General features: G+C 41.8%; 1 protein-coding gene across 1 annotated transcript in view; it reads right to left on the minus strand.

Moving 5' to 3' along the window:
• Positions 1–2296: 2296 nt before the first annotated feature.
• The window catches only part of c27h12orf43 (chromosome 27 C12orf43 homolog), a 30487-nt gene continuing 19350 nt past the window's right edge, over positions 2297–13433 (minus strand). Inside the window, exon 6 of the mRNA XM_063034059.1 lies at positions 2297–4649. Coding sequence (XP_062890129.1) covers positions 4385–4649 — 265 coding nt within the window. The 3' untranslated portion in view covers positions 2297–4384. The remainder of the gene's footprint in view (positions 4650–13433) is intronic.

Raw genomic sequence — 13433 nt, forward strand, 5'->3', positions numbered from 1 at the left:
TGGAGGGGAACTGTTCAGGTCTGTTTTTGAGAAAGAAGCGGAGTTTTAAGGCCTTCTTGATGGGGGATAGGAGTGCATTGGGACTGGACAGCCATGGTGAAAATGAGGTAATTAGGGTCAGGGAATTGAAAGTGGTTGAGGAGATTGTGAGCACATGAAGCATCACTGATTTAGATGGGAAGGATTGAACCAAGTGGGATAAAATAGAGTCAAGGCACGTGGAAACAAGTTCAGCGAGGCAGGAGTAGGCAGAAACCAAGGGCCTACCCAGACAGTCAGGTTTGTATATCTTGGGTAGGTGGTAGAAACAAGCAGTGTGGATATAAGGGAACTGAGAGGTTGGTGGCAGTGGAGATCTCCAAAGTTAATGAGGTTCGTGGAGACAATATCCTGATGGTCCCAAGTAGGGTCCTTTTCAATGAGAAAGAGTCTGAGAGTTGCTACCTGATGTCAGCAAGATGGAGGTCAGCCCGCCATTTGTCTGAGGATTTGGTGTGAGGATGGGATTGCAGGTTGCAATTAACTAAATTACATTCCAGTATGTTCAACCAAGACAAAAGATATTTTCAAAGGAACAAAAATATAGTTAATTTTTACTTCATGAGGTTACAAAAGTTTACAACTGACAGTATATGTCCTCTTAAAGCTGTTCACATACCCCAAAGTTCTTTTTTTATAACCCCTAGATGGCAACATTGGTGAATATCAGTACAGGGAAGATCAGATGCAGGGAATGGAGTAACATGGATCAGGTGCAGGCAGAAAACATTTAGTTTTAATTTGACATCGTGTTCAGTGCAGGCATCATGGATCAAAGTGCCTGTACAGTTCTATCAGACATAAATGATCATGAAATTTCTGTCACAAACAACAGGAATTCTGTAGATGCTGGAAATTCAAGCAACACACATCAAAGTTGCTGGTGAACGCAGCAGGCCAGGCAGCATCTATAGGAAGAGGCGCAGTCGACGTTTCAGGCCGAGACCCTTCGTCAGGACTAACTGAAGGAAGAGTGAGTAAGGGATTTGAAAGCTGGAGGGGGAGGGGGAGGGGGAGATGCAAAATGATAGGAGAAGACAGGAGGGGGAGGGATAGAGCCGAGAGCTGGACAGGTGATAGGCAAAAGGGGATACGAGAGGATCATGGGACAGGAGGTCCGGGAAGAAAGACGGGGGGGGGTGACCCAGAGGATGGGCAAGAGGTATATTCAGAGGGACAGAGGGAGAAAAAGGAGAGTGAGAGAAAGAATGTGTGCATAAAAATGAGTAACAGCTGGGGTACGAGGGGGAGGTGGGGCCTAGCGGAAGTTAGAGAAGTCAATGTTCATGCCATCAGGTTGGAGGCTACCCAGACGGAATATAAGGTGTTGTTCCTCCAACCTGAGTGTGGCTTCATCTTTACAGTAGAGGAGGCCGTGGATAGACATGTCAGAATGGGAATGGGATGTGGAATTAAAATGTGTGGCCACTGGGAGATCCTGCTTTCTCTGGCGGACAGAGCGTAGATGTTCAGCAAAGCGGTCTCCCAGTCTGCATCGGGTCTCGCCAATATATAAAAGGCCACATCGGGAGCACCGGACGCAGTATATCACCCCAGTCGACTCACAGGTGAAGTGATGCCTCACCTGGAAGGACTGTTTGGGGCCCTGAATGGTGGTAAGGGAGGAAGTGTAAGGGCATGTGTAGCACTTGTTCCGCTTACACGGATAAGTGCCAGGAGGGAGATCAGTGGGGAGGGATGGGGGGGACGAATGGACAAGGGAGTTGTGTAGGGAGCGATCCCTGCGGAATGCAGAGAGAGGGGGGGAGGGAAAGATGTGCTTAGTGGTGGGATCCCGTTGGAGGTGGCGGAAGTTACGGAGAATAATATGTTGGACCCGGAGGCTGGTGGGGTGGTAGGTGAGGACCAGACTTCTCTAACTTCCGCTAGGCCCCACCTCCCCCTCGTACCCCAGCTGTTACTCATTTTTATGCACACATTCTTTCTCTCACTCTCCTTTTTCTCCCTCTGTCCCTCTGAATATACCTCTTGCCCATCCTCTGGGTCACCCCCCCCGTCTTTTTTCCCGGACCTCCTGTCCCGTGATCCTCTCGTATCCCCTTTTGCCTATCACCTGTCCAGCTCTCGGCTCTATCCCTCCCCCTCCTGTCTTCTCCTATCATTTTGCATCTCCCCCTCCCCCTCCAGCTTTCAAATCCCTTACTCACTCTTCCTTCAGTTAGTCCTGACGAAGGGTCTCGGCCTGAAACGTCGACTGCGCCTCTTCCTATAGATGCTGCCTGGCCTGCTGCGTTCACCAGCAACTTTGATGTGTGTTGCATGAAATTTCTGTCACTACCTTTTGACAAAGATTTTCTCCCAATGAAAATAATTAACAGCTTCACTAAAATAGACCAAGTAAAATGATTTTAATGTCTTTAACCTAATTTTATCCCTAGAGAAATTTATGTACCAGGAATTTATCCAGGGGCTTTTTAATCTGAATTGCCAGAGAAATCCCTGCTCTAAATGAATGAATGTGTTGATGTCCTACTGTAATGGAAAGCACGATCAGCTAATTATACACACCAAATAACCCAGCCGGTCTGGACAAGGGACGAGTTTGCCCTTTACTTCTTAAAAGAAAACATTTGTTTGTTAAAAAGGTTCTTAAAGTGGAAAGCAAAACAGCAAGTAACTTTGACACATCTCGTGCTACGGAATAACAGGAAATAATCATCCAGTAAAGAACCGGAATCTACAGTAGCTTCAGATAATTTGTCAACAATTAGATATTAAAAACCTACTATTTCAGTAGTTGTAAGCACCTGTAAGGAGAGAAAAATGAAACATCAGGTCAGCCATTACTTCATTGAATGGCAAGACCTGATCAATAGCCTAATCTAGCTCCTATGCAAATCTCTCTCATGTGCAGCTCATTCTTCACATTGGTATGTTCCACACAAGCCTCCGTCCGTCCCTCTGTAGCAATAACCAAACCTCCAAAGAGCAGGTCATTAGACAATACAAGGACTGAACTCTAATTTCTCTATTCCAAGGATCCATTTAATTGTGAGAATGCAGAGTACATACATTATCAAGTTTTACTTTGTTGTTTGGTATGTTACGTGTTCTGCTGTGCACAATGGGCATTGCTTGGTTGGTGCAGGAATGTATGGCGACATTTATGGGCTGCCCCAGCACGTCCTTGGGTGTGTTGCTTCTTAGTACAAATAACATTTCACTGTACATTTGATAAATAAATCTAAAAATACAGTTTTGTTATTAAAATAAACAAAGGGAAAGCATCCACGTCTGACTGCTATCTACAGCTCTTGGCTGAAATGGACTATCACTCAAGTCTAACACATACATAATTAGATATACATTTTATGTGGTTTCTGAACCTCATTGCCTGTCCTCACATGAAGATTTAATGCCTGGCCAGAGCACTGGGAAGGAGAGGCGTCGAAGGTATGTGTGATGAATAGCAAAGACTGTAGCATCACGTAGCACACTGATTCAAGCAATTTTTCACACAGCAACATATCTTGGGAATGAGAGCAGTTGGGCAAACCAGTTGAAGTTTTGTTCTTGCAATTTCCATGCCATCTGCACCATCCAATGTGTTGTTGCAAAGATATTGATTTTTTAAAAATAAAAGCATTGTTTTAAACCGATGATATATTGGGAAAGAAAGCAGAGCACTGGTGACGTGGCTGTAAACAAACTACTTAAGAATTAACAGCAAGACAACAAAATTAAAATAGACAAAGGTTCTTTGAGTCAGTATTTAAATCACAATAGTGTTAAAATAATTAAAAATGAAAGCAAAAAATATTCAAGATTCAAAAATAAACCAAAATAGCTGCAGTTCAAATTTCAAACATAGATCAGACCAATTTGACACAGCAATGAATAAAGGAACCATTATCTTTTCAGGTAGATAATAGGAGATACGTGGAACAACGAGCTCCAGAATCACAGTTCTTTCAAGTGACAGTTCATTATACACAATTCAGTTGAATCAGTCCAAAAGATCTGCAATGAAAGACCTTTTCCCTAGGGCTAGACGGCAGGGTGCAAAAAAGAAAAATCTTTGCTTTCTTTTCTCATTTGGAGATTCATATCATTTCAAAATAATTAGCCAAAAAGTACACAAAAGAAAAGCTTCAAAAACATCACCTAGAGTAAGCACTGTCCTTTGAAATAGGTGAAGTCCCTCAATGAACGTGGTAAGCTGTCATAACCAATCTGCCACCACAACTCTTTCTTTCTTAAGAATTTTGAGTACAGGTTTGTCATTTTTTAGTTTCTTTCTTTTCTTCTTTCTTCTTTCAACATCAGCACCTTCTGCTTTGAAGAGGTGTCCTTGTCCCTTAAGAGTTTCATCAGGAAATTCAGTTTATTTGTGTCCATTTTCTAGAATTTGCCACTTCTGTTTTGATTTTCTCTTTAAAACTTCTACCTCATCCCCTTTCCAATCGTTCTGACCTTCAACAGCCAGCTTTTTCTTTTTCTTTTTCTTTTGTCTTTCTTTGAGTTTGCCCTCAATGGGGCCTTCATCACAAATTGTCTCTGGCTGATTGCCGATGATGGAACTTTGCTGAAGCAAGTCATTGCCCGAAACCACTGCTTCCTTCAGACGCTCCAATTCGCTGTCTGAGTCACTGCAATATTAACCAGACCATGATTAATGACATCCTGTACACACTTAGTTGCAAGAGAAAGTTGATGAACCCGGAAAATGTAAATGTCACAGTTGCATATTCCCTATTCCTGGAAGTGATACCCTTGTTCCCATAATGGGTCCAATTCAACTCGGAACAAAGAATGGCTATTAACAATTGTTTTATGGACAAATAGGTATTAGGGTTAGAAGGAAAATAATCTTTAATACACGGCCTTTAACCGTTCAAATCTTTCACTAATGATTAAATGAAGTAGGATGCCCCATTCAAGTGTTCAATGTGAAATGGCTTATTTTGAATGTGGAAAGTCACTTTCATTTTGATTGGTTTGTTTAGAAACTGCAGCTGCTTTTCCTATTGGTTAGGTGCCTGGTGTAGTTTCACACATCCTGGGTTTATAGAGAGCATGTGAAGGAGGTTCTTTCTCTCTCTTCCTTTAACGCAAGTGGTGCACGTGACCATTAGGAAGGTATGCTCTGCGCACGCTTTTAGCCAAGTACGTTTGCTGAATACTCAGCCTTGTAGTTTCTGTAATTTGGGGAACATGAATGTTTGGTCAAATTTTTACTGTTTGCAAATAAATGATTAATATAATTATTCACAGTCAGTGTTTTCTGTCTCACTTGCCAGATTTGTAAACCTGATTCAACATTACATTTGGTGCTGTGAGCAGGTGTGGCTTTTTGAGTCGAAATACCTTTCGTTAAAAGGTTATTTACAGGAGTCGACCCTCCATATGAGAAATGCAAAGTCCCAGGTTGGATAGATAATAGTCATAGCTTTGGAAGTCTCACTGACCTACTGACGGGTTATGGAATGCCGGCAGATCAGTTAGATTTCACTAGAGTTAACACAGGACATCACATTGTTTCCATACTTAAATTGTTGGGTTTTCCCAGGAGAAAGGATAGCCGGCGGGATACTTTCTGACTGTTTGCAACAATTGTAAGACATCAGTATAAAATGATAATGAGTCTTAAGAATGAACTGGAAAATCTCAGTTAGTGCTGTATTATTCTGAGAGAATCCCTATCAATGGCGCAGAGTGATGCTGCAAAGTTGGAGTTTAAGAATATGGAGATAGCTTGTCAGGTAATGAAGCTACAGCACTTAGACACTGCGTACCAAGCAGATTGGCAGCCCGACCCGGTTAAGGTGCAAGCCATGATGAGGTAGAGTGATGATCCTCTACTGTAGGGTTGGTGATGGGGATGTCTGGCTGAATGATGAAAATGAAGGGGAGGGTAGCGTGGACCCCTTGGTTTAATCCTTGAAAAGATCACCCTTTCCCCTGCAAGTCTGAAGCAGTATGGCCCAAGCCAGTGATTGCGCGTTCCACATGCGCCGTTGGGGGCATCATTTCATGGTTTCTTCCTCCGCGGGGGGGGGGGACAGACGAGGGGAAGGGGATCAGGAACGTGTGGGGAATGGTATAACGGGTCTCTTTGAGACAAGAGAGGTCAGAGAATTTTCCGCTAAGGATTTAGCTAGTTCAGGGGGCAGGTACAGACTAGAGCCTGTGAAGTCTTTGGCCACATGGTTACAGAGAATATGGGATGTGGAGGCTACCAGAGTGATCCAAATTAATAAAGAGATAGGTGCATTAGGAAGCCTACCATCCGAACATATGAGTAATAATGCCCTGAGAATACCGCTTGCATCCCGAGCATAATGTATCACTATGGGTTGAGTAACAGCTACAGTTAAACTTGGGTATCCCACTCTTACTGAATGGAATTTGGGGGCATCATTTCATGGTTTCTTCCTCCGCGGGGGGGGGGACAGACGAGGGGAAGGGGATCAGGAACGTGTGGGGAATGGTATAACGGGTCTCTTTGAGACAAGAGAGGTCAGAGAATTTTCCGCTAAGGATTTAGCTAGTTCAGGGGGCAGGTACAGACTAGAGCCTGTGAAGTCTTTGGCCACATGGTTACAGAGAATATGGGATGTGGAGGCTACCAGAGTGATCCAAATTAATAAAGAGATAGGTGCATTAGGAAGCCTACCATCCGAACATATGAGTAATAATGCCCTGAGAATACCGCTTGCATCCCGAGCATAATGTATCACTATGGGTTGAGTAACAGCTACAGTTAAACTTGGGTATCCCACTCTTACTGAATGGAATTTAAAACCCCAACTGGAATGGAGCACAATAAAAGGGGGCATGCCAATGGGCTCTTACCAGAGAATTATACTGCAATAGTGGTAGCCCACCAGAGGATATTGAATTAACTTCTGGAATGACAGGACACATGGATATGTGTATATGGATTTTAGCGAGACATTTGAACAGTGTATATGGATTTCAGCAAGGCATTCGATAAGGTAACCCATGCAAGGCTTATTGACAAAGTACGGAGGCATAGGATCAAAGAGGACATTGCTTTGTGGATCCAGAACTGGTTTGCCCACAGAACGCAAACAGTGCATGTAGATGGGTTATATCTTGCATGGAGGCTGGTGACCAGTGGTGTGCCTCAGGGATCTGTTCTGGGACCCCTACTCTTTGTGATTTTTATAAATGACCTGGATGAGGAAGTGGAGGGATGGGGTAAATTTGCTGATGACACAAAGGTTGGGGATGCTATGGATAGTGTGGAGGGCTGTCAGAGGTTACAATGGGCCATTGATAGGATGCAAAACTGGGCTGAGAAGTGGCAGATGGAGTTCAACCCAGGTAAGTGTGAGGTGGTTCATTTTGGTAGGTCAAATATGATAGCAGAATATAGTATTAATGGTATGACTCTTGGCAGTATGGAGGATCAGAGGAATCTTGGGGTCCTACTCCATAGGACACTCAAAGCTGCTACGCAGGTTGATTCTGGTTAAAAAGGCATATGGTGTATTGGCCTTAATCAATCGTGGGATTGAGTTTAAGAGCCGAGAATGTTGCAGCTATATAGGACCCTGGTCAGACCCCACTTGGGAGTACTGTGCTCAATTCTGGTCACCTCACCATAGGAAGGATGTGGAAACCACAGAAAGGGTGCAGAGGAGATTTACAAGGATGTTGCCTGGATTGGGGAACATGCCTTATGAGAATAGGTTGAGTGAACTCAGCCTTTTCTTCTTGCAGCAACGGAGGATGAGAGGTGACTTGATAGAGGTATACAAGATAATAGGAGGCATTGACTGTGTGGATAGTCAGAGGCTTTCCTCCCCCCCACCCCCCAAGGCTGAAATGGCTAGCAGGAGAGGGCATAGTTTTAAGGTGCTTGGAAGTAGGTACAGAGGAGATGTCAGAGGTAAGTTGTTGTTTATTTTTAAAAAAAACACGCAGAGTGGTGAGTGCGTGGAATGGGCTGCTGGCGGCAGTGGTGGAGGCGGAAATGATAGGGTCTTTTCAGAGACTCCTGGATGGCTACATGGAGCTTAGAAAAAGAGGGCTATGGGTAAAGCTTAGGTAGTTCTAAGGTAGGGACATGTTCGGCATAGCTTTGTGGGCCAAAGGGCCTGTATTGTGCTGTATGTTTTCTATGTTTCTATGGTAAAAAGGGTAATGGTGTCTTTAATAGCACCAGCTTTTGGTCATCCTACAAGTAGTGATTCAATTATTGCAGGGTTTAGAGCAGTGATTCCTAACAGGAATAGTTATGTTAGTTATGTGTCCTAAGGGGGCATGAGGGGAAAGGAAATAGAAGTCTTCCGGGGGGGGGGGGGTGTTGGTAAGCAGCATGACACCAGACAGATCATTGAAAGAAGTGCCTGCTCTACAACAAAAAATGTATGACTGAGGAACTGGAACACAGGAATAACCACAGCTCTCTAGGTGGTGAGCCCTCACTGTCCCAACGCATCTGAAACTCGGCAACCTCAGCCGGCCTTAGCAACTAAACAGACATTATTGGGGATGCATAAATTAGAAACCAGAGTACTCAACAGTTTCCCTTGACTCATGGCATGGAGCAAATTCATGCAATTTAACATTTGGGAACTCAAGTACACCGCGCTCAATTTTCTCTACAGATCTATGGAAAACAGGTCGCATAACAATACAGTGCTGGCCAAAACCAAATGGTGAAATAGAGTCAGTGAACCTGCCGACCAAGGATTCCTCTTGAGGTGTTCAAAGCGACCGCAGCTTCATATGTGTGGTCAAGAGACATCTTTGGGGATAATGAAACCTTATGTAATTGGTCAACTGCGCTAACTGGAATAGCGTAAAGGTAGCGAGTCGAACACCAGCTTTATCCTGACCAACATTCAGATTCCCATCTGAATCCTTGTCATTGTAATTTTGCTGTTGTGATCATCTTCATCTTTGCCTCGCAGTTCCTTTGTGTGCCATCCGCATTCGACCCGCGCCAACTAGTTACCGTCATCAACATCCGATTAGCATTCCCAGTTTGTGTTAATCTTTAATTTAGCCCCATTAATGATGGATAAATATGTACGGCATGATCTCTATGAGTCTGAAGGCGGTGAAGCCTTAAATTCTAATCCTGCTAAGAAACAGAAACTATAGAAAGTGCACCAATATAATGTTACATAACTGAAGCATTGCTTTATTCCGTTCTCATCAGATCAGTGATGCCACGTCTTATTTGTAATACTGTACTATCTAATGAAGCCATGAAACCATCAAGATTGCAGTACTCTGAAAAGGCTACTTACAGTATCACTCAGTTCCAGAAAATAAAACACTCGAGTTGTTTGCCTAGAAAGCTAAAAATTACCTTGACAGGGGTTCATTGCTTCTTATAACATTTCCAAAACGATAGCAAAGTGTGGAAAATCTCATAAATGGTGAAAGATTAATAACGTCTGCTGTATCAGAAGTGCTCACCATTGTTCTTAAAATGGATACCAGTATTTTAAAATCAATTCCTCTGAGTAATAACTCTGTAGCTAGTCATATTGGCAAAATGAGCAAAGACAATGAGCTATGCAGAGCTACAGAAAAAAAACAGAATTTTTGGATACAACTGGATGAGTCAACTGTGCAAGATAACAAGGCATTGCTAATGACATTTGTACGGTTTTCAAAAATGGAAAAGTTTATGAAGCGATTCTCTTTTGTAAAAAGAGAAAAATATCAACAGAGGATCACTCTATTTGGAGCCCAAATGTATATTGAGGATAAAAATATTCTGATTAGGAACATTATTTTTTGTGCAACAGATGAAGCACCATATGAAAGGTTGAATTTTTGCTTAGAAAACAAGATTGAACTTCTACATAGAGGTGAGGCATACCTAGCTAACCTGCATGACAAAATGAACATTCTAAATATGAAACTGCAGGGTGAGAATTTCAATTTAATCCAGACAAAAAGTACAATGTCCATTTTTATAGGAAAATAGCAAATATACAAGCAAAACATAGGGTGAAGAATGTTCTCACAGCTTCCCTGCATGGAAAGTATGGAACTCTTTCACAGACAGTGGTTTGCAAGAGTACTACTTATATCTGCAGTCACTAAAGAAGAATTTTCAGAATCGATTCAAGGATTTGAATGCTCTGGAAATTCCAGACTGTGTAATTAACCCATTTCTTTGCAAGGTGGAAGAACAGGAAGAGAATTTGCAAGAAATTCTGAGCGATGAAGAAAAAAAATGCTTTTCAAAAAAATGTCAGCTTTTGTGGTATGTGGCTACACTGTCATACAAAGTTTCCTGGTCTTTGGAGAAGAGCCAAACTGCTCTTCATTGCATTTTCATCCTCCTACCTTGTTGAAAGAGGCCTTAGTGCAATGAGCCACATACTCAAAAAAAAACAAAAACCGCTTGGACGTTATTACGCATGGGTACTCAAGGTGTTTACTGTCACAACTTGAACCAGATATTTCAACTCTAGTCAAAAACCATCAAGCTCAAGGATCACACTATTCAGCGTACAGGTACTGCGTAAGCTATGTTTAACAACAAATAAAAATTTAAAGCAGAACCATTTCTCTTATGTTAGCATATGGTAGACATGCTTTTTACGAGAAGTGGGGATATTCTGCTTATTCTGTTAAGAAATATTTTTTAACATTGCTCAAAGCTGGGGTCTTGGTGGAGCAGGTAAATTGGGCTCCCACCCCCACCCTCTATGCAATGCGTTGGAAATACTGGCAAGGGAAACAAGAGAGGGAGACTTTTGAGTGGGAAGAGTCATTCTCTCAGTACTCTCCTGACAAGGATTCCTTTTGTCCTCTGCCAGATTCCCCACATTTTATTCAGGATTCCCTACAAAGTCTAATGCTCAACAGAATCAGGGGTGAGAGGAGGCTAGTACATTCATACCTCTGTTGTAGGGAGAAGGTCATTCAATCTGCATTCCCTGTAAATAAGAGTGTGAATGATGTGAATGATTTGAATGTGGAGAAATTGGAGGTGTGGTCACATGCGTGTGCACATGTATTTAGCCTTTAAGAGACTCTGAAGGTGCTGGGCCTTTTTTTGCTCAGTTCTCTGATAACAGTTAATTTCCCACAAACAAACAGCATGCTAAGTTGTTGCCATTCCATACAAAGTTAAGAAAAGGAGTACAGTCTGGGCTTAGTGTTTTATGTTCTAATCAGTTACTTTATTTCTTGTGATTGTTTAGTCTGTGACATGTTTATTGTGTCTTAATCTGCTACTTTGTTATTCGTTTCCCCATGCAATTTGCTTTAGGGATGACTCACTTTTCATTCTGGCCGTATGAAATTTGAGTTGATGGGGTAGAAATTTTATTCGGGATATGAAATGCCCACATTTCAGAGGGAATGAGGTTTTGCGGAGCAATTCGAGTAGTTCTGTTTTTGTGTTTTCTAAACATCCAGCAACTAATCAGGAGTAAGTGCACTTGTATCGCCCTGTATACAGGACAGTAAAGTGGTGGATGCTAACTTGTGGTGAGAGATCCTGTGATACAGTCCCAGGGATGGCGTTTGAAGTTGTACACTGGACCAACGATTCAGATTGCTGAATTTATATGAGTACTCCTTACTACATCACGGAAGGGAGGCCACAGATATCAATCCCTTTGATGACGAAGAAAAGACTGTTAGGAGAAATTATCTGGCTTCTCATAATTTGGCATTCTGTTTTGGGGAGCTGGGAGGAGATGGTCTATTCGAGCCTACCTCAACCCAGAGTAAGGTAACAGCCTTAAGGGGCTTAAGCCTTAATAACCTCAGTGGAGCAAGTACTTTAAGAGCTGGCATTTTCCCCAAGTACCGTTTGTTGAAATAGAAAGGTACTGATTCTTAGTGACTTCCCCACCAAAGAGTATTGGTGCAAGGGGAATGTTGAGTACCGGTACTAGGTGAAAGGTGAATGGCAACTGTGAGCAGGAACAGTATCCTGGGATGGCTGGTGTCTATGCCAAATGGCATTGTGAAGCTGAGATCTTGTTAGATGCTGAATAGCACTTACTGGATATGCAATTTGTAAGCCTACCTGTGGCTCCACAGAGTGATGTAGTTGATAGGTGCTGCCGTATATATAATACCCCTATGCCTGGATGAGCACCTTGCCCATGCTGGTCAGTAAGAGGGCCATTACAAAATGAAAGAAGGCTTTGAATGATAGCCTTTCTCAGCATGATGCAGGCAGACTGTCCCGAGAACTGATTTCAATGACCTTAGATTACTTGCTCACAAAGGAAGGTCGCACCTGTACCGTTATTGGTCAAGAATGCTGCACCTACATTCCTGACGGCTCAGGTAAAAATCACTCACCTGGTTGATCACATCTCAGAGTTAGTGTACAAGATTAAGTGGAGGTGGGGTGAGGAAAAGAAACAGCTCATTGGCCATTACAGTCTTGGGTGGGGCTACTGGCCTTTGGGGCACAGGGAGAAAGGTGGACTACTGTAATGTACTTGGGGTGACTGTTGGGTTACAGTACTGGGTATTGTACTTTGTGTTTTATATGTAGCTTACTTGGGAGTTCACAAAAGTCATACTAGTCTGAAGGTTGGCTCATCACGTTTGCAACTTTCGAGGGGTGGAATGTCCTGTGGGGAGCACGTTCTGATTATCGAACGTCACTTCCATCGTGATTGGTTAGTTCAGAAAATGCAGTTGCTTAAGCCAGTTATTTAACAGAAAAATTATTACACTTTCCTTATCAGTTTTTAGAATTTATGAAAGAAAGAAAGAAAGAAAGAAAGAAAGAAAGAAAGAAAGAAAGAAAGAAAGAAAGAAAGAAAGAAAGAAAGAAAGAAAGAAAGAAAGAAAGAAAGAAAGAAAGAAAGAAAGAAAGAAAGAAAGAAAGAAAGAAAGAAAGAAAGAAAGAAAGAAAGAAAGAAAGAAAGAAAGAAAGAAAGAAAGAAAGAAAGAAAGAAAGAAAGAAAGAAAGAAAGAAAGAAAGAAAGAAAGAAAGAAAGAAAGAAAGAAAGAAAGAAAGAAAGAAAGAAAGAAAGAAAGAAAGAAAGAAAGAAAGAAAGAAAGAAAGAAAGAAAGAAAGAAAGAAAGAAAGAAAGAAAGAAAGAAAGAAAGAAAGAAAGAAAGAAAGAAAGAAAGAAAGAAAGAAAGAAAGAAAGAAAGAAAGAAAGAAAGAAAGAAAGAAAGAAAGAAAGAAAGAAAGAAAGAAAGAAAGAAAGAAAGAAAGAAAGAAAGAAAGAAAGAAAGAAAGAAAGAAAGAAAGAAAGAAAGAAAGAAAGAAAGAAAGAAAGAAAGAAAGAAAGAAAGAAAGAAAGAAAGAAAGAAAGAAAGAAAGAAAGAAAGAAAGAAAGAAAGAAAGAAAGAAAGAAAGAAAGAAAGAAAGAAAGAAAGAAAGAAAGAAAGAAAGAAAGAAAGAAAGAAAGAAAGAAAGAAAGAAAGAAAGAAAGAAAGAAAGAAAGAAAGAA

This window comes from Mobula hypostoma, chromosome 27, assembly GCF_963921235.1.
Source record: "Mobula hypostoma chromosome 27, sMobHyp1.1, whole genome shotgun sequence".
In the NCBI taxonomy this organism is placed as follows: Eukaryota; Metazoa; Chordata; class Chondrichthyes; order Myliobatiformes; family Myliobatidae; genus Mobula; species Mobula hypostoma.